At 40.2% G+C, this 21,763-nt stretch overlaps 1 protein-coding gene across 1 annotated transcript in view; it reads right to left on the bottom strand.

Annotated features, from left to right (window-relative positions):
• adam22 (ADAM metallopeptidase domain 22) overlaps positions 1-21,763 on the bottom strand; it is a gene marked incomplete at its 3' end in the record, with an annotated part of 52,705 nt that overhangs the window by 16,517 nt on the left and 14,425 nt on the right. Inside the window, exons 4-6 of the mRNA XM_023400813.2 lie at positions 15,997-16,063; positions 10,781-10,863; positions 7,048-7,111 (exon numbers count right to left, since the gene is read on the bottom strand). Coding sequence (XP_023256581.1) covers positions 7,048-7,111; positions 10,781-10,863; positions 15,997-16,063 — 214 coding nt within the window. The remainder of the gene's footprint in view (positions 1-7,047; positions 7,112-10,780; positions 10,864-15,996; positions 16,064-21,763) is intronic.

The following is a 21,763-nucleotide window of genomic DNA, read 5'->3' as shown; positions in this document are numbered from 1 at the left end:
CATACAAGATTCATAAAAGTTGTATTATGTTGTACAGGTGCTCTACATCGGCTCCCTGTGCATTCAGCATGCTCCCATAATGGCACATAACTAGATGTCAGCAGCTTCATTGTCACTTAATAAATCACATTATTGTAAAAACAGTTATTCTGTCGGTCTAGTTTATGATGGGAGCTACAGTATAAGTTTTAAGCTGTGAGCCAAGCAGTCAAGCTGTGGACCTGTTCAGAATCTGTATTTGATAAACCGACATAAAAAGGTATTTCAAGTCATATGTTCTAACAGCGGGTCGTAATTAATGCACAAAGAACTTTTTTTGGTCAATGAATACATACTACTACCCCCATCTCCAGCAGCTACAGTAAACTGACACAATCAATCACATTTTCACACTAAAGAAGGCTAAGCTACCGAAAATCTACAGTAAGGCAAAACTGAAGGCACGCAATTAATGGTTACTTTCATCATCAATTTCTTGATCAAATAATTTAGTCTAAAACATCAAAAAATATTAAGGTCCTCACAATTCAAGTTCATTTTACTTTGATTTCACCAGAATGATTACTTTATAAATGCTGTTTTCTAAGTAATCCTGGGTACATAACTTATGTATGAGCCCAAGGAAGAGTCCTCAAAAGGCTTTTGTCCCAGTGACTTTCAAAAACCCAAATATATTCAATTTACAATAATATAAAACAGAGAAAAGCTATAAATCTTCACATTTGAGAAGCTGAAACTAAAAAGTGGAATTGGCAAATACTGCAACTTCAACAATTTATTGATTACAAAAATTGTGGAAAAATTTAATATATGATGCAATGCAAAATAGAACAATACTGCTTTGCCTTTGCGTGTCTGAGGATTTAGCCTTCAGGGTTGAAATAACCATCGCACCAACAAAACAGCACGATGAAGCAACTGAGAGAATATAAACTCACTGACATTTGAATTGTGATCTGGTCTGTGGGTAAATATTTAAGTTATCACATCATAGGCTCTAGAGAGAAACTGGAGCCAATTAAGAATAGGGAGCACTCTATTAAAACCCAGCTTTTAGCACTCAAGTGTTTTGTCTTATCTCTGATGTGCTGCGAGTGTCTGGATTAACAGCAACCAGCCTAAACTGCAGCACTCAATTAGAACCAACTCCTACTTTGATGTGACATTTTAATGTTAGCTGAGACTTTAGTGGCTGATAATTAATAACATAATTAAAAGAAGTGTGGCTGCTTTTTTATTATTTGTAGCACACTCACAGCACCATCCATCAATATCAGAGCAGTTACTGCAGACTTAACTGTTGTAATAAAGCATTTTCTTCTTTGTTCCCCAGATCATCGCTCCCAGCCAACTACCTCGGTTAAGAAAACACACACACAATATAGACTCTGCAGGGTGTGTGTAGTGATGGAGATTAAGGGTCTAAACACAGATGGCTTTCATATGTCGAGCTACAAAGAGACAGGGGCGGAGCCTGGGTTGCTAAGGGAGATGGTACCTCAGACACAGACTGCTGGCTCATGAATATAAAGCAGTGAGGGGTAACACGCTTTTCATTCCCGCTCTCTCTCTGCATGTGTGAATGAACTGGTCCAGGTTTAGCAACACGAAGCTGGCTTGAGGCCACAGGGAGACCCCCTTTAAAAAAAAAAAAAAAAAAAAAAAAAAAAAAAAAATCCTCCCCTTGGCACCTAGTGCAAACAACCCCCACCCTACAGCCTGCCACTACTCCACATCAACACGCCAGTCTCCTCACCCTTCAACTCCCCACCCCTAATAACTGAGGACACTTATCCGCAGACTCTCCTCATCTTGTCCCTGCAGGTCAGGTCGTCACACAAGAGCTGAAGACTATAGCATTGAAAACGCAGACCAGCTACAGATATCACAGGCTTGGACATTTGGGAATGTTTTACAGAAATGCCAACAGTCCAAAAATAAGATATTCAACTTAAAATTATATACAACAGTGAAAAACCACAGATCTTCACATTTGAAGAGCTGTATTTTGGTCAGCCTATCACTTTGGTCTGACTTGAAATGTCTCAACAACTACTGCACAGATTAAGATGAAATTTTGTACAGACATTCATGGTCCCTGGAGAATGAATCCTAATGATTTTGGTTATCATCTGACTCTTGCTCTTGAGCCACCAGAAAGCAACTATTCAATGTCATTTGGTGCACACATTCATAACAGTATGAATTGTAATAATTGTCGATTAAAGGCACAAAAATAATAAAAAAAATAAAAATAAAAAAAAAGGCAGAGAATCATCAGTTTAGAAAGACAGGAAACATGGGGATAGAGAAGGGTATGAGACAACAAAAGGTCCCAAGACCTGGAGCTGAACCGTGGACGCTGTGTTAAGTGGTGTGCAGCACTATTTCTTTGACCCTGTTCAGACCTGGTATTGACACACGTCTCCGGCGATGCGATCACAAGTAGTCAGCTCTAGATTCGTCAGTTCACAACTGGCTTTAAAACTCATCTCCACATGCGTCTCGAAAGACCACTTGTGATCGGATCTCACTTCCGCGCTTCCTATGCAAATACACAGGTATGCGTTGTTTTTAGCCTATCGACAGATGGGTCCGTTGTCAATGTGTTTGTGTGTGTATGAGTGAGAAAGTGAGAGAGAGAGAGGGAGAGAGAGCAAGCGGGGCACCGAGGGTAACGCACTGTGCACAGGTCTTATGATAATAATTATAAAATATAATTGTCTCAATCTTCACTGAAAGCAAATAGAGGCCCTGGTATTAACATTCATCTTGGGTGCTCTGATCACAAGTGGTCAATCGAGGCGCATGTGGAGACAGCCATGTGTGAACTGACGAACAATAGCTGACCACTTTAGATCAGTTCACTGAAGACACATGTTAATACCAGGTGCGAACAGGGCCAGAGAGCGTGAGTGAGGTGTAGCCGCAGGGGCCCCGAGGTGCAGGTGGGGTTGGAAAGGTGTCCCAAAAAAAAAAAAAAAAAAAAAAAAAGAAAAAGAAAAAAGCAAAACATATGGTGTTTTCTGCATATGCAAGCTAGCATCACATGACCTCCCTACAAGTCTTGTACACACACACACACACACACACACACACACACACACACACACACACACACACACACACACACACAAACTTACAGTCAGAGTGCAAGATTTATCAGCTCCTGGGAACATCACGTTTTCAGCCTGTGAACTTCAATTTTGGCGCTCTATATTCCTCACTACTGTAGCCTACTTGTACACAAGCCTATTTACAAAACACAACAAGACACTTTCAGACCAGTTCAGCTGCATAAGGTGACAGGAGCCGCTTGCTAAGGATGCACTTAGCTAATGTCCTGTATAACTTTTTTGGCTTGCGGGAGGAAGGGCAGATGGATTTACCATATGGCTGACAGGAGCCATGCCGACTCTCTAGCTCAACAACCCCATCTGACCATGCTTTCCTTTTTTCATAACAGCCAGAATTAGTGGTGCATGATGCTGCATTCAAAGCTGTGATAGAGTGACAAAGAGATATGTGGCTGTTTCAGGGTATAGCAAGAACATGACCGAGCATACAACTGTTTAAAGAGTAACTGTGTGTGTGTGTGTGTGTGCTGATACACAGGATACATGGAGATCACTTAGGTTGTTGCAGCAGACATCTGCGCGTCTGTCTGACAAAAATGAGAGGACGACCTGCAGACCAAGCAGACTGTCAAAAGAGACAAAGAGATATATAGACTGCGAGTGAAATAGAGAAGAAGACACACAGAGAATCCCAGAGATGCAGAGGGGAAGAGACAGTCAATGTGGACCATTGCCCGCAGGGAGCAGACATCCAGAGCTCGGTGGTGACAAACTGACAGCCACCGCTGGGCTCGAGGGCAGAGCTGTCCCCAGCATTATCATGCAGACAGGATTCCCTCGCCTAACAAGCCAAAACCTACACTGCCAATGGAGGAACGTGCCAAAAACACATCGCTTATACCAAAGAATGGACAATTGTATTTTACATGATTCATCCAAGAAGCAAAGATCTTTGTGCCCAGTTGAGATCTGGTATTTTACCATTCAATGTTGAAACTGGGCATTTTGTCAATCTGAGAAACAAGCAAATTTATTTCACGTGCAGCGATGAAGTATTTAGATCCTTTACTTGAGTCCAAGCAGTAATCCTGCAGTGTAAAAATAGCTAAAAATAAAAGTCCTGCATTCAAAATAAATTGCCTCCTCTGAGGGTTACATTATTATATATCACATTATTGGATTTTTTATTCCTGATGTATTAATATGGAAGTAGCATTTTAATGTTGTAACTGATTGAGGTGGAGCTCATTTTAACTGATTTATATTCTGTTGGGTATAAATCAGTTACAATTTACTCCATAAGTATGAAGAAGCTTAAAAAATAATTAAGTATAAGTACCTCTAAACTTTTTTTTTTTTTCTAAACCAGTTCCAATGTGCCATCTCAGTGACAGTGTTCTATTGTCATTTTTATTGGGAATTGTACAGTATTTATTGCTAAGATGGCATGACACACATATAGAAATGAAACTAGTAGAGAATCTTTTTTAATTTTTATATGCATTTTACATCAGTGTCCGTGTGAATGACCAAAAAACCCACGATACTGTATGAGAAAAGTGCTGCAGCAATATTTTGAGTTAAGATCTCTCTCCTCTCCTCTCTCCCCTCCCATCCCTTGAATAATTCAGTCTCTCCAGAAAACATTGGAGAGGAATGAAGGAGGCAGAGGAGAGACGAAGAAGAGGCCAGAAAAGAAAGAGGGAGGGAGTAAAGTGAACGACAGGAGAGAGGCGTGATGCTCATTCCTTCTGTCTTCTATCTTATTTTCTACATATTTCACATTCAGAATACTCCATTGCTTTCATTAACTTTTCATTAAATTTCCGCTCCTTTTCATAACAGTGTAACTGATGTAGCAACTGCCATTACAAACAATTAGTTCCTCTTGTTTTACAGCTTATCTGAAAAAGATGCGATTACAAGCAATCTAATTACATAATTTTTCTAACGATTGTAGGTTTTTTGCTGTTTTGCTCAACTCCTCCTCCCTTTGTATCTGCTTCCCTCTGTTCTCCCTTTTCATCTGGTAACATCTTTTCAGCACCTTCATTTGCTGTTTACATCTGTCCGTCCTCTTTACCCCCCCCCCCAATAATGTTGGCACTAAAACATATTATACATATCATATGGGAACGAATGTTAAGTAGTTCTGTGTGCCAGGCCGCCACTACCAACACCCATGAGCGCACATACACACTTCCACATAAGACAAACACACACGGACACAAACACAAGTCCCTGACCTCTCTTATCTCGTCCCTTACTGATTAACACCAGACACACACTTCTTCTGGACATTTTAATTAGAGCGGAAAGGAAGTCACGGACACGGACACACACTATCAGCGGCTGTTCTCTCATGCTCAAAGCATCTTTAGACAATCTCAGATCTGTCCTTTCCTTCCAACCATGATGCCTATAATTGTTATTATCTAATGGGCTGTAGGCTTTTCTCCTGTCTCCTTTGTAACCCGGCAAATCTCTGTCCTGAGACAGGTCCGCCACACTCAGGGTTCATGAAGAAATTCACGGTGAGTGGTGTGATCTGTAACTGATGCTGGTTTTGTCTTAAGCTCCTCTCAGGGCAACACATGACCCATGTATGAATCCTGTAATACCAGGAAAACTATTCTCATGTATCATCTGCTGACAGTCCTGTAGCAAAGCTAATCACAACCAGGTGAACTTGTATCCCTTCATCTTCTGCCTGGAGGTACAGCACGAAAGATTGTGGAGTAGCTCAGCTAGTTTGGAGTAACAGAACTGTGATTTGGTAAAACAAAAACAAAAAAAGTGTGTGTGTATGTGTATGTGTATATATCCACAAATGTGTGTTTAGGTGGAAAATAAATATGCCAGTCATCATAGAGGGGCTGGGTGCAATAATAATTTAAATGTAGGACGGTGAACATTTTCAGACAGCTTCATTCATAATGTTGCACTCAGTAAAAATGAGAAGTGACAGAAACAGTTGCGTAAAGAATGGAAAAAAAGACAGACTCCTTTCTCACCTCCACAGACTTGGCCGATCACTGCATAGCATGGGTGTAAATGTCAGATTGATGGTTTTGGAAAGTAACAAAAATTACTGGATGCTGCTCAACCAAATCCGAGGGGGTTTCTGAAGATATTCGACAATCACAATTCAGCTATTCTAATGGAGTGTAAGTGCACCTTTGTCATTTAAGACAAAGGCCATATACACAGAACACGCCTCCCACTGACCTGAGGCAGTTATAACACCTGAACATCACAGGCTGTGGTTTAGAGTGCGTAAAAAAATTTGCTTGATCAAACCTACGTTACTGAAAAAGCATCGACGAATCAACGATAATTATATTTAGTCTGGAAAAAAAAAAATGTAACCAAATACATTAATTACAATAATTTCTGTTGGTGATTTATCTGAAGATTATTTTCTTGATTAATTGTTCCGTCTTCATAATGTCAGAATAAAAAGAATAAAATCCATTTCAAATATTACAAGTGATGAATTCAACAAGCTTGTTTTTTCAGTGGAAAGTCCAATCTGCAAAGATATTCAGTTATTATCCAATATATCAAAGAAAAGCGTCAAACATTGGGACACTGGGACTGACTTGATAAATGGCTGTAAAATAAAAATAAATAAAAAAATCGATAAACTAATCAACTCACCATTGCAGATTTACATTTATGTAATTGTGTGTTAAAAACTGTTAAGGAACACATGGAATATGTTGGGTGGTGTTGATGAAGTGGTTTTTGAGCTCATCTGATGGTGGTATGTAGATACGTCAGTCATAAAAAAAAAGGTTGGAGACCACTGCTGTAACAGATTGTCTGACCACTGACAGTTCACCCGGGCTAAGAGGCAGTTGGACATATAAAGATGGAGGGAGGACAAATTGAAAAATCCCCTTGAGAGGAGCCATCACCAGCTCCTACAAAGTACATACATTTTCTTGTAGATTTGCAGAGTACTTACATTGCCGCTGCCCTGTCCTCCAGGTTCAATCATGTAGGTGTGATTTCCATCGAAAAACATCCCACTAAAGGAGAGAGAGGAGAGGGAGAGATGGCATGAGAGCACATATGAACACCAGTTTCTGCTGCTTTATTCATCACTAACTGAAACAATGCATCTGAATTTAACTCCTCCTCAGCTATCAGTGTGATAGATAAGCCATTTCAGTGCTTGCCCAGGGGATTTATTGTATTATAGGAGCATGTGCAGAATAATAGCTAAAGGACTCTTTCAAGGTGCCGTTTTTGACAAAATCCTCTGCTGTCCTCACTGCTGTGTTAGGCATATGTGCAGTTTGGGAGGGGTGGAAGATAATGTGAAACAAAAGGTCATCCAATCATTTCAGAGATTCCCCCCACACAGCATAACTTAAAGGTCACCTAAGGATTTTATCTCTGGAGCAGAGTTTGGACTGCTTGACAACAAGTTGCAGTGACTCAGACGTTCTTGATAGGGGTGCAGTTTGCAAAAAATAAAATAAAATAAAACAGTGACAACCATTTATTAAAAAAAAAAAAAAAAAAAATTCCAAGGGAACATCCATCTCATATGACCATAAAAAATTTCAATACATTGATGACATAGTAGTAAGGGAGAGAGGCCATGAGAGACACACACACGTCATTTCAGCAAGCAATCATTTTAAAAAGTCAGAGATCAATTTCTCATTTAACAGTTGTTTCAAGGTCTTCTTGTCTCCGCCCGCTGGCCTGTGCGCATGTGTACATGACCGGACATCATCCGTTAATTAACTTTATCTAAAGCTTTTAGGAGATTGGTCGGGTCAAACTGTGAAGAAGGAGGGTAAACACTGCAGGTACTCACAATCTGTCTTTTCTCTTCCAACTCTCTCTAAGCTGTTTTCTGTCTCTTTCTGGCCTTCAACATCCAGAATTCACCTTTAAAACACTCTTTGTCCTGGTCTAACAATGCACTTACAGCAGATTACACACGGAGAGAAATGGTGCCTTTTGTTGTGTCAATGTGGAGCTGCATGTTATATGCCACACTGCAGTTCACAAAAGAAACATCTCAATTTTAACTGTTAAAAATGAAGGTTCAATCAATTCTATATATTTCTTGTCAACAAAATAATGTACAATTCTACTATTTTCTAAACTTAAAACCTATTTTCTTAATCATCTTCTTACTATGAGCAATGGGCTCATATGATGATCAGGCCACTGTCAGTCAAACAACAAAGTATCAAATGACAATGTGACAGTGGTCACTAATAGGGATGAAATTCATAATTTCATAGAAAAATTCATAAAAAATAAAATTCACAAAAAGATTTGAAAACCCTCTGTAAATGGATGGATTATGTTGGTCTAACTGCTGGATGTCTGAATGAGAAACTGTTTGCTAAAAGTTTGACATATCAACTTAATACATGATGATATATCAGTGTTGTGTTCACATCTTGTTTCTGCTGCCCTCAAAACCAATTATTGCAGGTTTAAGATTCAAAACGTTTTGGAGGTTTAAAGCCACAGTACACAATTTTGCACTAGTGGTAATATCCAAAGGGTCAAGAAGCCCACTGATGTTGTGAATTAAAAGTAGATTTTAACCAGAGTCTAATTTTTAGCCCATCATTTGAATTTATGCATTTCTGGGAAATAAGGAAAAGTATTTCATCTGATCATTTCTTCATCAATCTAAGCATTTCCATTTTAGTCAAATCTGCAGAACCTGAATGCTGCTTTAAACAGGAACCTGAGTCAATAGCAAGCTGTCTATGTCCCATTTGATGGATGTAGCCGAGAGCACTATCCCTCCATATACAGCTATTACAGGAGTATTGCATTGCATTGTTAAGCGCGCATGTGTGCGCGTAAGAGAGAGTGAGAGAGAGGGAGAGAGAGAGAGAGAGAGAGAGAGAGAGAGAGAAGAATGTGTATTATGATAAACAACTGACTCAGCATAAGGGAAATAGTCTCTCCCTAATGTCTAACCCCTCGACACCACTATGCACTCCCTTAACTCCCTCCCTCTCCTTGTCTCTCACCCATGCGCACGCACACAGCATATTATGGGTGTGTCCTTAATGTCATCTTGTATAAAGAAAATCTGCAAAACCTGAGATATTGATTGAATTTGTGTCAAATAAACACTGATACTACAACCACAAATACCATTGTCACAAATAACACTAATCATAACAGCACCTTCATAACATACTGCACTAACATGTGGACTAATTAACATATCAAAGTTAAACCAGACTAGAAATAAAATAAAGGCTGCAGAAAACACATTGTAATCTGTTGTGTCCTATATACGAGATCGTAAAGCTTGTGCAACACATTTACATGGTTTGGGTTTCATGAATTTATGACATACATTTCATTATTTTGTGCATGCCATTACATGATTTGCTGTGCTCACAAATTTCCAATATGCTGCTACAATCACATAAAATATGCAAACATTTAAAGCCGTTTCTTGCCATAATTAGCTGAAGTTACATGTCTGCTCTCATTATTTGGCTTATTTAGCCGGACATGTTGAGGCAAGATATGTCGGAACAAGCTTTAATTAGGCATAATGGAACGATTAAATGATTAAAGACGTATTCAGAAGCAACTCAAGGAGATAATTGGATAAAACAGTGTATACTATCAACAATGTGACAATATGAATACTCTACTGTTACAGCAAAAGACTTAAAAGCTTAGATCTCGCCATCATCACACCTCAAACCTTAACTCTACAAAGCCATTCACTTGTATTCCTTCAATCGTTTCACTTTTCATTGAAAAATCCACCACACACCTACCTCTCTATTTTCAGTATAAAATGCACAATCACCACAACTAAACATGAATTACCACACAGACCTCCAGGTCCTAAAACTAACAAGCACAATGACTTACACCATGAATACAAGAATTATTGTTAATGAATGAATAAACCAGTCAGCAGTGGACCCTTTCTCTTACTTGTTTGCTAATAGTGCAAGCAATATTGCTTTCTTTCCTTTTTGCATCTACTTTAAGAGACATAAATAATTCATGAAAAAAAACAGCAAGTGCAAAATAGTGTTTTAAAAACGGTCAGAAGTTGTACCAGAGCAGAGTGTGTGTGTGTTTTGTTTTTCTTATGTTCAAAGTATTGGGAAAACAGTTTCCTTTCAGGAAATGTGTGTAAGCAACTGTGAAAAACTAATACATGCATGTGTTTTATATCTAATTATTCATAGGTGCCTTTTTTATGCAAGTGGTATATTGTCCACATGCAGTGACATTCACTACCACATAATACATTTTTGCCCTGCAGGATGGCCACTCTCTTGCATCTATTTTCTTCATACACACACACTAACTAATAACACACAGACACTAACTAATAACACACAGACACTAACTCATAACACACACACACACACAGAGTGTATATCCATCCTGCCAGCAGGCCTCGTTTCTGACCCGTCTGACGGGACGAGCACTGCTTTAGAGCGGAAAAGCTAAAAATAACACCAGGAGGAGAGGAGATATTTGAGCAGCACCTGTCTATGTGAATGATAATCTTTCTACTGAAAAATGCAGATAGACAGAAGAGCTGGGCAAAAACTAATTACATTGACCCGATGGATAAATGGTAGCAAGGCCCAGGACATGGACACAGGGCATGAGCAATGCTGGCTGGGAAACACACAAGCAAAGTCACAACACATAGTATTTGTACTTACTGTAATCCATGACAAGTTGAAAGAGCCACAAAGGAGTGAGGGATGTCTCTGACCTTCCCCTGGTAGTAGCAGTGCTCTCCTCCCTGTGAGCAAAACACACACAGATTAAGATCATACACATGGCTGCCTCTTCAAGTGTCTCGTACTGTCAAACACTAAGGGAAATATTCCATTTGTAATCATTTCCATATTCCATTAGGAAATTAGTCAATCACTCAGAATTCATTTGCTAACACACAAACACATACACACACACACACACACACACACACGATCTGGTGTAGATATGTACATGCAGTTTGAGTGGTATTCTGCACACTGAGCTTAACCCATTCACATCCTACCATCTGTGTGTTAACTGCTCCATGACTTCTTTCATTTTCCCACAATAGAAAGCCATAGCATCAGCCACACGTGAAATTATTTCCATCTCTATCACCACTGGCCGTCAACCACTCATTCTCTCCGTCTTCCCTCACTATCTGTCTGTGTGCACTGTGCCTCTTCCTCTCTCTGCAAGCATAAACACACATTTATTTTCTATAGACGCGTATGATGTCTAAGTGTCTAAGTGCTCTGCAGGTCATCTCTTCCTGGTCCATTTCTCGCTGCCTAACAGCCATTAGGCAGGAAGCTGGTCTCCCTGAGGAAACACAGCTTTTATCAGAGGATCAATTTCTGCTCTACAGTCTGCTGCTGTGCACAGCAACGCTGCTACGTCCACTTCTACCTTCAGTGCTCTCTGTGGACTTCATCCATGCCTGTCTTATTGGTTTGTGTGAGGATGCATGTTTGTATTTGTTGTTATTAAACTACATGGCCAAAAACCTGATTTATGGGCATTATAATGCTACTTTAAAAGCCTCTTGCCTGGGAAGGCTTTCCACAGGACTCGGAGGCTGGCCGCTGGAATTTTCTCAATTTCAGTCACAACAGTATTAGTGAGGTTGAATGTTGGTGTTGGGTGATAAGTCCTGGTATTCAGTCTCTGTTACAATTCAGCCCAAAGGTGTTGGATGGGTTTCAGGTCAGGGTTCTGTTGCCAGTCAAGTTCTACCACTTTAAAGTGGGAAAATTATTTCTTTATCTGCATGACTTTGTACATGGGGATATGTCATGCTGAAAAGAGCCCTTCAAAAAACTTAGCTTAGCATGTGAAAATCCACAAAACAAATAAAATCCTTCCAGCAACAACATTAAAACATTATATCTGATTAATAAATTACAATACATGAAATGTCTTTCTGGACTCAGAAGTTATTTTTTTTTTTTTTAGGGGTTAAACAAACGTGAGACAAACATGTTAAGTATGTGGATTTTGTTACTTTTGGACAGAACCAAGTTATCCGTTTTGTCCTGCCCAAACCATGAATAAAACCCCAAAATAAAACATTATTTGGAAAGGAGTGACCACATAGTGTATGGCTATACTTCAGTGTTAGGAATAAAAGGGATGGCCATTTTGCTGGTGCTTATTTCCTTAAAGAGCTATTTCAGGCTTATGAGAATTACACATTGTTCTCTGAACATCTAACTGTACTAATGCAGTCAAAAGAGGACTTCACAAGTGCATTACAATACATATATGTAAGATGAGGGGCTAAAACTTTTAACTGTACCTGTGTGAGTGTGAGAGTGTGAGTGAGTGAGTCATCTGCATACAAATGAATCATTGAATAAGAGTAAAACTGCATCAGCAGATGCTGAGATTGCTTTGTTGTGGTTCTCAGGTTGCTCACCCTCAGTCCCAATTATGTCCCTCGTAGCTATCATTTATTTTTTTTTAGTATATTTTTTGGGGTTTTTAATGCCTTTATTTGATAGTATAGTGGAGAGAGACAGGAAATGGGGAGGCAGAGAGAGGGAATGACATGCAGCGAAGGGCCATCCGATGCGGGATTCGAACCGGGGCCAACTGCAGCAAGGACTGTAGACTCTACACATGGGGCGCCTGCTTAGACCACTACGCTACAGGACGCCCCTAGTTATCATTTCTAAATCTGATTGTTACAGGACATAGGAAACAAGCTGTAAGATAGAGGTATGACATCCTAATCCTCCCTCTTCTCTCTGTTTCCACAATATCACATCCAAGACGGCCAGAACTAAAAAAAAAAAAAAAAAAAAAAGACTAAAGCACAGTGAACAGCAGTGTTTTATTGGCAAAAGACTGAATATACCGACAGAGACATGATATAATGCAACAAATGAAGTTGCACAAGTTAGGTACATAAACCTAAAAGGGAGCTACAGGTGAAGAGAGACGCTGGGTAAAGAGCGGTAGAGCGAGAGTGAAATGAGATTCAGAGGGTGAGGGAGAGAGAGAAGCTATTTATAAGTTGTACTGTGCTCTACTATCCCAGCGTCTCTCCTCCTGCTGTCACCCTGAACCTTCTGCTCCACTTCTCTGCAAAGCAAGAAAGCACCCAAGACCTAGCACTATGGGTACATCCTCAGAGAGTGTGTGTGTGTGTGTGTGTGTGTGTGTGTGTGTGTGTGTGTGTGTGTGTTGCTAATTTGGTCTGATCTGTGATCTCCTTGGACCCACATAAGAGTAATTAATCATCTAATCTGGACAAAACAAAGCAAATGAAAAGGTTGAGGTCAGACACTAGGTAAACAAGTAGGCTGCTCTGCCCTCTGTGAAAGTCTATGAAAGTTTCAGCACCACAATGAGTCTGAGTAGGACCAAGGAAATCACACAAAAGTTACACTTCAACTTTAAACACTATACCATTTATAAAGACAAAAAAGTGTGGAGTGGTGTGAAGTTCATCTATACATTTACAGTGTTTATGCCATGCTTGATGCACCACTTCAACTTATTCAGACTATCCCTAATGTATTACATAGAGGATAATATAAATCAAGATATATACTATGAGACTTTATAAATTTGTCAACCATTTGAGATTTTTTTTCCATAGCACTGTAGTGTGAGAGGTACTGTGCTTTTCCTTTTAAACATCCCTGGGTGTATCACGTCACTGTGGGCAATGCTACATAACTGCAAGGCAGCAAGATGGGAGTTTCCACATTAAGGCCAATAGACTCACGAAACGAATTGTTATCACAATTGTCAGATATTATTTATTCAGTATGGGAAGTTTTAAAAGGTATACTTCGTTCTTACAGATTGACTCACTTGTTTATCATGTTTTATACCCATTTGTATTAACTTAACTGTTATGCTAACCCAGCACATTTACACAGATGTTTTAAAAAATGTCAGTGCTGATCAATGTGCACTGTACCCTGCAAATAAACAATTTAAAAAAACTTCAGTACAATGAAATGTATATGTTGATTTCTCATTACTTCAATTTGTATATTCTGGGTTATCTTAGCATTAAAAACATTTCTACAACAGTGACTCAAATTCTGCATTATAGACAGCTGTAGCATCATGTTAGCTTCAGCTGAATGGTGCAGTTTGTAGGCTGAATGAGGATTTGCCCTGCATACCATGCAACAAACCCAAACTCTGCAAAGCAAGCTAGATCTGCTACCACATTTATGTGCATGTATTACCTCTACCACCTATGTACTACATGAGCAGTGAGAAGTCTGCAGTAGACCTATCAGGGCAGCAGCTGTGTTATGATGGCTGACATTTCGACCTCTCCAGTTAGCAGAGTTACAAACAGGGGCTTGTCTCATATTAACCTTCCTGAACAGTAGCCATTAATAAAAGAGGCAAAGTGGAGTTATTCTCTCTACTATTTAAAAAAGGAAACCATGCCAGTAGAAGTAGCAGACGGAGTACATTCTGGATATTCATCTACGGGGTGAATTAATTCACAGAAAGATTGCTTTTTAATAAGTTCCATAATTACAAATGACCATATCATACAATATGTGGTGTAATAATTTGGATCATTCTCTGTAAAGCGTCTAATATCTGACTAATCTGCTGCTTAGCTGCGTAAATCCTGACCATTATAATAATCCCCCCACTTATGTGATGTAACATGACGCCTCTGTGGGTGTCCTGTAACTGAAGTCCAGATTTTAGAGGATTATAACAGCAATCTTAATCTCATGTTAGTTGAAGGTCTACGCCCAATCCACAGTTCCACTTCCACTGAAATCTATGAAGACTGGGTGGGCTGTGATTACTGTATGCAAACTAACTCACTGATTAACCAATGAAAGGCTCGGGGAGGGAGAAGAACCTGCAGGGTCTACAGGAAATTCCAACTGAACAACACAGTTGAGAATAAATCTTCAGTGGAGATGATTCAGCCCGTCTCCTATTTTTGGACTCGGGTAAACACACATGGTGTATATGCTATGAGACATCTGTGTCTCTAGTCCTGGCAAACTGAATCCTGTCACATTATACACCTGGCGTATATTCGTGATCTTTATCTGGATATGCTTTCTTGATAATAAAATGGGTTCCTGATTTCTTAATTCTACCTGCATTGTGATTGAACATCACTAAGGCAATTAGGCAGGCAGTGGTAGAGGATTTGGGATCAAACATGGCGCAACATTTCTTAACCATGCAATAGCTGATTTTTTTTGTCCACTTGAGGGCAGCTCTGCAAGCGATAAACATGACATTCACATATTATCTCCTTATGAACTTTGAGGCGATCGCGTTAGCAAACAGTTACCCATTTATATATATCCAGCAGACACAGAGCAACATTGGCGTTCATTTGGAGGAGGTTGTGTTTTTAGCTCTCTGGTCTCCACTAACCATATGTGGCTTTCTGGCAGCTAAATATTCTACTATGCTCACAAGTTAGTCACCAACTGTGTCTGTTGGTTTATCAGAGCCTTTTCACTGAAAACATCTGCCAACTGTGGTTGAAAAAAATGTTGATGAGTGTAACAATCACGAAATGCTCCGTAGAGCTGAGGGCAACTGCAGTCCAGTGATGATTTTCTGAGGATTCTTCACAACAAATAACATCTTTTATATTACACAGAGTCATTTGAGCCATTGTTTATATAAAAATATCTATTTCATCCACTGTAAGAATGTGATCAAACTCTGCAGATTGCATTAAGACCTTGCCGATTACAATTCAAACCTATTTCCAGGCATTTGAACGCCATGTGTGCTGCGTGCATTTACAACCTTGCGAGAACTTAATGTCAAAACCCAGCCTCCATAAAAACACTGTAGCTTGGATTTAAATTGCAAATAACCCAGTGTTTAAAGTGCGAGTGAACATAAGGAGAGATGATTTGCAGAAACTTACATTGGTGACGACAGCCTTCCCTTTTTCTGACAAATGCCTCTCCACGTAGCCCGAAGACAGCAGATCACTGGGAACAGAGAGGAAAGAAGAAAGAGAATTAAAGTTAGAAAATTTGTGTTTTTCATTCAAGTGTCACTCAGTTATTCAAGTATGCTTGTATTTTATAGGATAATTGTATTCTGTCTTGACAGCACAGAGAGCTTCAGAGCATCAGCTTGGCTAATTATGACCAGCGTACAGGGACAAGGCTATTTCCTGCACACAAACACAATTATACAAATCTAGCCTTCTAGCAAATGTCTGGTGGGTGTGTGTGTGTGTGTATGTCTATCAGAGCATTCAAGGACAAGTGAAGGTCAGTAAGGAGTAAAAGAAGCAACAAAGGCAAAATAGGAAGGACATAAATTGAGAGTAAGGAAGTGAGTATAAGAGTGGTATAAATAAGAGGAAATCAGTCTGCGTGTGCTTTCTCAGCAGAGCTGAACCCAAGAATCCCAACGGAGGTGCGCACTGTAGGGCCAATCTGAGACAGATGTATGAGCTACCGTTCTCTCACACACAAATGCGGCACATGAATGGGGATTTGTCCCTTGTTCAGCCCATTTCCAAATATAATACAGTTCAAAGTTTTAGCCTCTTATCTCACAAAAAAGGTGAACATTGACACACAGGCAGGCACACGCATTAACTTATACATAAAGAAGTGTAGGAGTATGTTTTTATGTCTTTAAATATACAGAACATTCAGGAGTGCAAGAGCCAACAGTAATCTGAGGCTTGGGCATACAAACAAACAAACACATGCACACGCACAGAGCAAATGCCAAGAACAAATAAAGCCAACCTTGCACCAGAAGAGAGCAGTATAAAAGTCAGACAATACAATCAGCATGACAAGATTGTCCCCAAGAGTCCAAACTGAGTAGATTTGCTGAATCAGGGGCCATGAAACACTTAAAATCACTAGCATTGCCGTTGTGTTCATCAGTCAGAGTAGCCTACAGGAATTCACAGAAAAATGTGCAACCGAAACTGTTTCTGAGGCTTGATATCACTTGTAAGGTGATGGTGGTACTGGTTTCCAGGTAATGTGAACACTGTGGGTGTGCAGTCGGGCACAATGAGACACCAGATGTAAAAGTATAATTCCACCATTACAGATTTACTTGCAGTCTTTCGAGGTTATTTGTACAGGTTACAGGTAAATGTACGAGCATTGTTACTGGTTTTATCTCTAAACTAGGCCTGCATGATATGAGGAAATTTTGCTATGTGCGATGGCACTGTTCAACATTTCGATGACGATATTACTTGCGATAAATAAACAGATACTGACGTGTGCCTACGCTGAGTGGAGCTGAAAGAAAAACACAGACAAAGGTCACTATCGGTCATCTCCTCCATCCTCCCTCTGCTGCAGGTACGGCTGCTAAGAGCTGCATGAGCTAAGAGCTACATCCACAGCCTGCTATCTCAGGCTGTGGATGTAATTTTATAAAAGTTTGTTTCGAATAAAGCTGCAGTCTACACACACAAAGTTTTCTTTTTAGCTTGTTCTTAACAGTTCGCTATTAGCTTGACGTTCGCGCGCTGCGCTCGTGTAAAACGAATCGCGGTGAAAGTTGAAAATGTAGCTTTTCTACATATTTAAATGTTGAACAGGTGGTGTGATGAAGGCCTTGAAAACCCTGCGTGCATGGCGTGCGTAAACAAAATAACTGTTTCTAATTCATCGCGTTTCAGTCGGTCTTTTGCAATGCGTTAATTGCACATGTTCATATCAAGATGAAAATAGGATTAATCGGTCAGCACTACTCTAAACAGAAAATATAAATCATGAATTAATCCATTAAAAGTATATAAATCACAAGAATCATGATATAAAGCGACTTCTAACATAACTAATAATAGTATACTGCAAGATTTAAACAACGAAAGAACTCACATTACACTCAGTCAAACACTTGCGGCCAGGAGAGCCCGGGCTTCTACTGCAGGTAGACAAAGGAGTTTGCACCTGAAGTCAATCCTTCTAATTAGCTCTCATTCCTCCTCTAGCCCCTCCCCCTTCCTGCTCCTCCTGAGGCAGCTCCTGCTCTTCACAACGAAAGGCCCAATGCCAATGTCCCCCCTAAACCCTGAACCCTCACAGACATAACATCACCTGGTGAGTGATTGAGTGCTAGAGGCTGCAAGGGCTCAAAATGTTGTAAAGAGGAATGGGACAGCACTTACATCACGTTACCTTGATGATGCCAAAACATTTGGATTCAATTGTGGGATTGGGACTTTTGATTGTACATTTGATTCCCTCCCTTCGCTCCCTTTTTGTAAACAAAAATATATATACATATCCAAATCCAATTTGGATATTTGGAATTCATCATGTCATCATAGGACAAATAACTACACAGTTCAGGCTCTGGATCACCGGTGCGCATTGGGTTTATACTGTCATATACTGTCTTTGCTCTTGTAATGGTAACATTAGGGTTCGTTCCTTTCATGCTTGTTTGTTAACCGTTTTTCTATCTTATTATTTCTTGCGTTTTATGGCCATTGTTTGCCGTCGTTTATGCTTCCGGGCGTTCCCCTGACAACCATGGTAACCCTATGTTTAATGTCACAACGCTATGAACTTTGGGTAATTCCCTCAGCTCAGGGCTCAAAATGTCTGCTAGAGAGCCCTGATGCCCTCGATCGTTTGACAGTGGGACAGCCCTAAGCTCTCACAAACTTACCGGGAACACGCCTCCGAGTCTGTGAATCTGTGAGGGTGTACATTGGGATTGGGCCAAACAGTATGCAGCATCTGAACAGATCGCTCGCCACACTGAAGAGAGCCATTAGTCAACTCCAACTTCCTGTCAACACCCAGGCATCGACAACATTCAAGTAGGTGGGATGAATTTTCACCTTGTTGACTCAAACAAACAAACCAGCCTCTTTTTCAGTGTCACATTAACAGATTCGGGGGCAGTGGAGGAAAGAAAATGTGGGTGAAAGTATGAGGGAAGGGACAATGTAAATAGAAAGGTTACACACTTCACTTCTATCTCTAATAATATCTTATTACTTCCCTACCTTATTTCTAAAAAGGTCAAACTAAACTTAACTAAAACTGCATTTGTTGGACACGACTTGCAGATGCAGATGAATACACATTAGGTAAGAGTCCTGCAATTAAACCAACCTTCATGACGGTTAAACTATTCCCCTCCAGTTAAAACTGTTTCAGAGAGGTATTGAATCCACACTAGGGTCATTTTGGAGGATGTTGTTAATGTCCTCATATATACACCAAAATGTGTACAGTAAACCACAATGTGTTGTTTTTACACTTCAGTTTTCATACAGATGAAAATGAACCAGATATAGCATGACAACTAGTGAGAGAAATAGAGGAGATGACAAGCTGAGTTTGTTCATCGTTGGACTGAGTCGGGTTAGCTGTCTTGGTCTTTATGCTAAGCTAAGATAACCAGATTTTGGTGACAGCTTCATATTTGCCCATGAGTATGGTCAATCCCGTCATCTATGTCAGCAAGAAAGCAAATTAGGGTATTTGACATACCCAAACCACTGATTTAAGTGCTATTATGTGTGTGTTATTTTCACTACTTCCTACATACATGTATAATTTTGACATTGCTGCTTAAAGACCTGTGTTCAATTTATAAGTCTATTTTGTGATTTACCAGAGCTAGGTATTAATAGCTTTATTTCTATATCCACCATTTCAAAAACTGATACCTTTGACAAAACGACCGACTGCAGTGTTGAAAGCAAAGAAAAATCAGATACTGTAATGAGTCATAATAAGACAAGTGACAAGAAATTATTTTGATTTCAGATACATCATGGGGTTGTTTTTCCCCAACTATAAACTGATCTTTCTTTCAGGAAGCAAAAGTTTTCCAAAGATGATATAACGTATATAATTCAAGTAAAACCCCTGACATCAACGCACACCTACACACACACACACAGGAGGAAAGAGGCTGCTTTCTAAGATGACTAATGGGCAGTTTGCTATGGCAATAAAAAACATGCAAGAAAAGTGGAGAGAGATAGAGCAGTAAAATGGAAAGAGGGAGAGAATGGCCGTCAAGGGGGGAATAATGAGGAAGAAGAAAGGAAAGAGCAGTGAAAGTTAAAGACAGGCAGGAACAAGGTGTGAATACAAAGCTCAGGGCCCTAACAGATATCACATCATGCACAGCAATGGAGCTCTCTCCCGAAAACCCCCTGTGAAGTCTAAACAGGCAACCCCCATTCCCCACACTTCACACCCTCTAACCTCAGATCGCACATCTCACACATCACCTTAGACTTACAACAGCACCGTGCAAATGAAACACTCCACGAGTCTCGAGACAGATGTAACATTTTATCAACATTTTGCATCAAAAGAATCGGCATCAAAATATTCACGCTCCTGTGATGAAGACGTTGATTGTGTGACGATTCCCTGGGTCACAGGCGTGCACTGTTAGCCTTTGTTCTGCTGGGATGTGTGTTTAAGATTCAGTGCTTGTGATCTTTATCCGGCGCCACGCTGAGCTCAGGCGGGGGGGAGCAAGCGAAGAGCATACTGAGGCAGCAAGGCAGACACATGGGCTTCTAATGGAGGGATGCTGATAACAGATTTCAGCTTTAATTGTTACGGGATTTAAATAATTTATGTGACAGACAAAGACGCAAACTCAGCCTCGACCTCAACCCCCACTCTGACACACACACACACACACACACTGTAGAAAGACCTCCCTACCAGCACATATTGTACACCCTCTCTTCCTGTTAACATGCGTACACGTGTATGAATGTAAGCAACCTCTTTGTAGCTTCACTGTGATATACAAACAATCAAAAAAGACAAACATACAGGCTTATACTCATGCACTGTTTGTATGCGATTTATCTCTCCGTGGACATAAACACTGCAACTACAAACTAAATGATGATCAGTGGAAGGCAGTTTGTAAAGTGAAGAAAATAGAGATGAAGGAGAAGATGAAATTATGCAAAACACTCAAGACCTAATGGAACAGATTTGTGGTCGCACAAATGGTCTATCTCTTGTCAGACATATTTCTATGGCATCTGGCACCTCTGTGCAGACCAGATGTGTGGCTGAAACACAGACGAAGCAATTTTCGGACTCATTCTGTCTCTGTCTCTCATTCTCTCCGCTCGTTGCACTTTTAAATACTCTGCTTATCCTACACTGCACTGACGTTCTCTAGGCCCCGTCGCTGTGGCAACATCTGTTTGAGAGCTAGCGTCCAGCTGTCAATCAACCCTGGAGGATATTTCAGAGGTGGATGCACAGACGCTCCACTTTCAGCTTGCAACATTTCATAGACAGACCAAGGCATTTACATAGCAATCACATCTCGCGTTCTCTGCACTTAAATGTCAGCCAACCCACACACACGTGCACACACACAAGGAATCCGAAGAGCACCGATGCTGCTTTAGCTGGGAAAATGTTCCACTAGAAAAGCCTTATTGAACTTTTTAAGTGGATCTTCAGGAGGTAAAAACTGACTGAAACCAGTGAGTGCACTGATTCCATCTGGCTGTCACACACATCAAACTTCATCCTTCCTTTAAAGCATTTTGTTGTGAGTTGCTCTGGGCAAAGACATCTGCTGTGACAACCCAGTTCGATTTCCTGAGGTGAATCATGCACACATACATACACACACACACACACACACACACACACACACACACACACACACACACACACACACACACA

This window comes from Seriola lalandi, unplaced genomic scaffold (assembly GCF_002814215.2).
Source record: "Seriola lalandi dorsalis isolate HSWRI2012SDOR001 ecotype SW California unplaced genomic scaffold, Sedor1 jcf7180002052955, whole genome shotgun sequence".
Classification (NCBI taxonomy): Eukaryota; Metazoa; Chordata; class Actinopteri; order Carangiformes; family Carangidae; genus Seriola; species Seriola lalandi.
The sequence above is the reverse complement of the archived record's forward strand: the minus strand, read 5'-3'. Positions and strand labels throughout refer to the sequence as shown.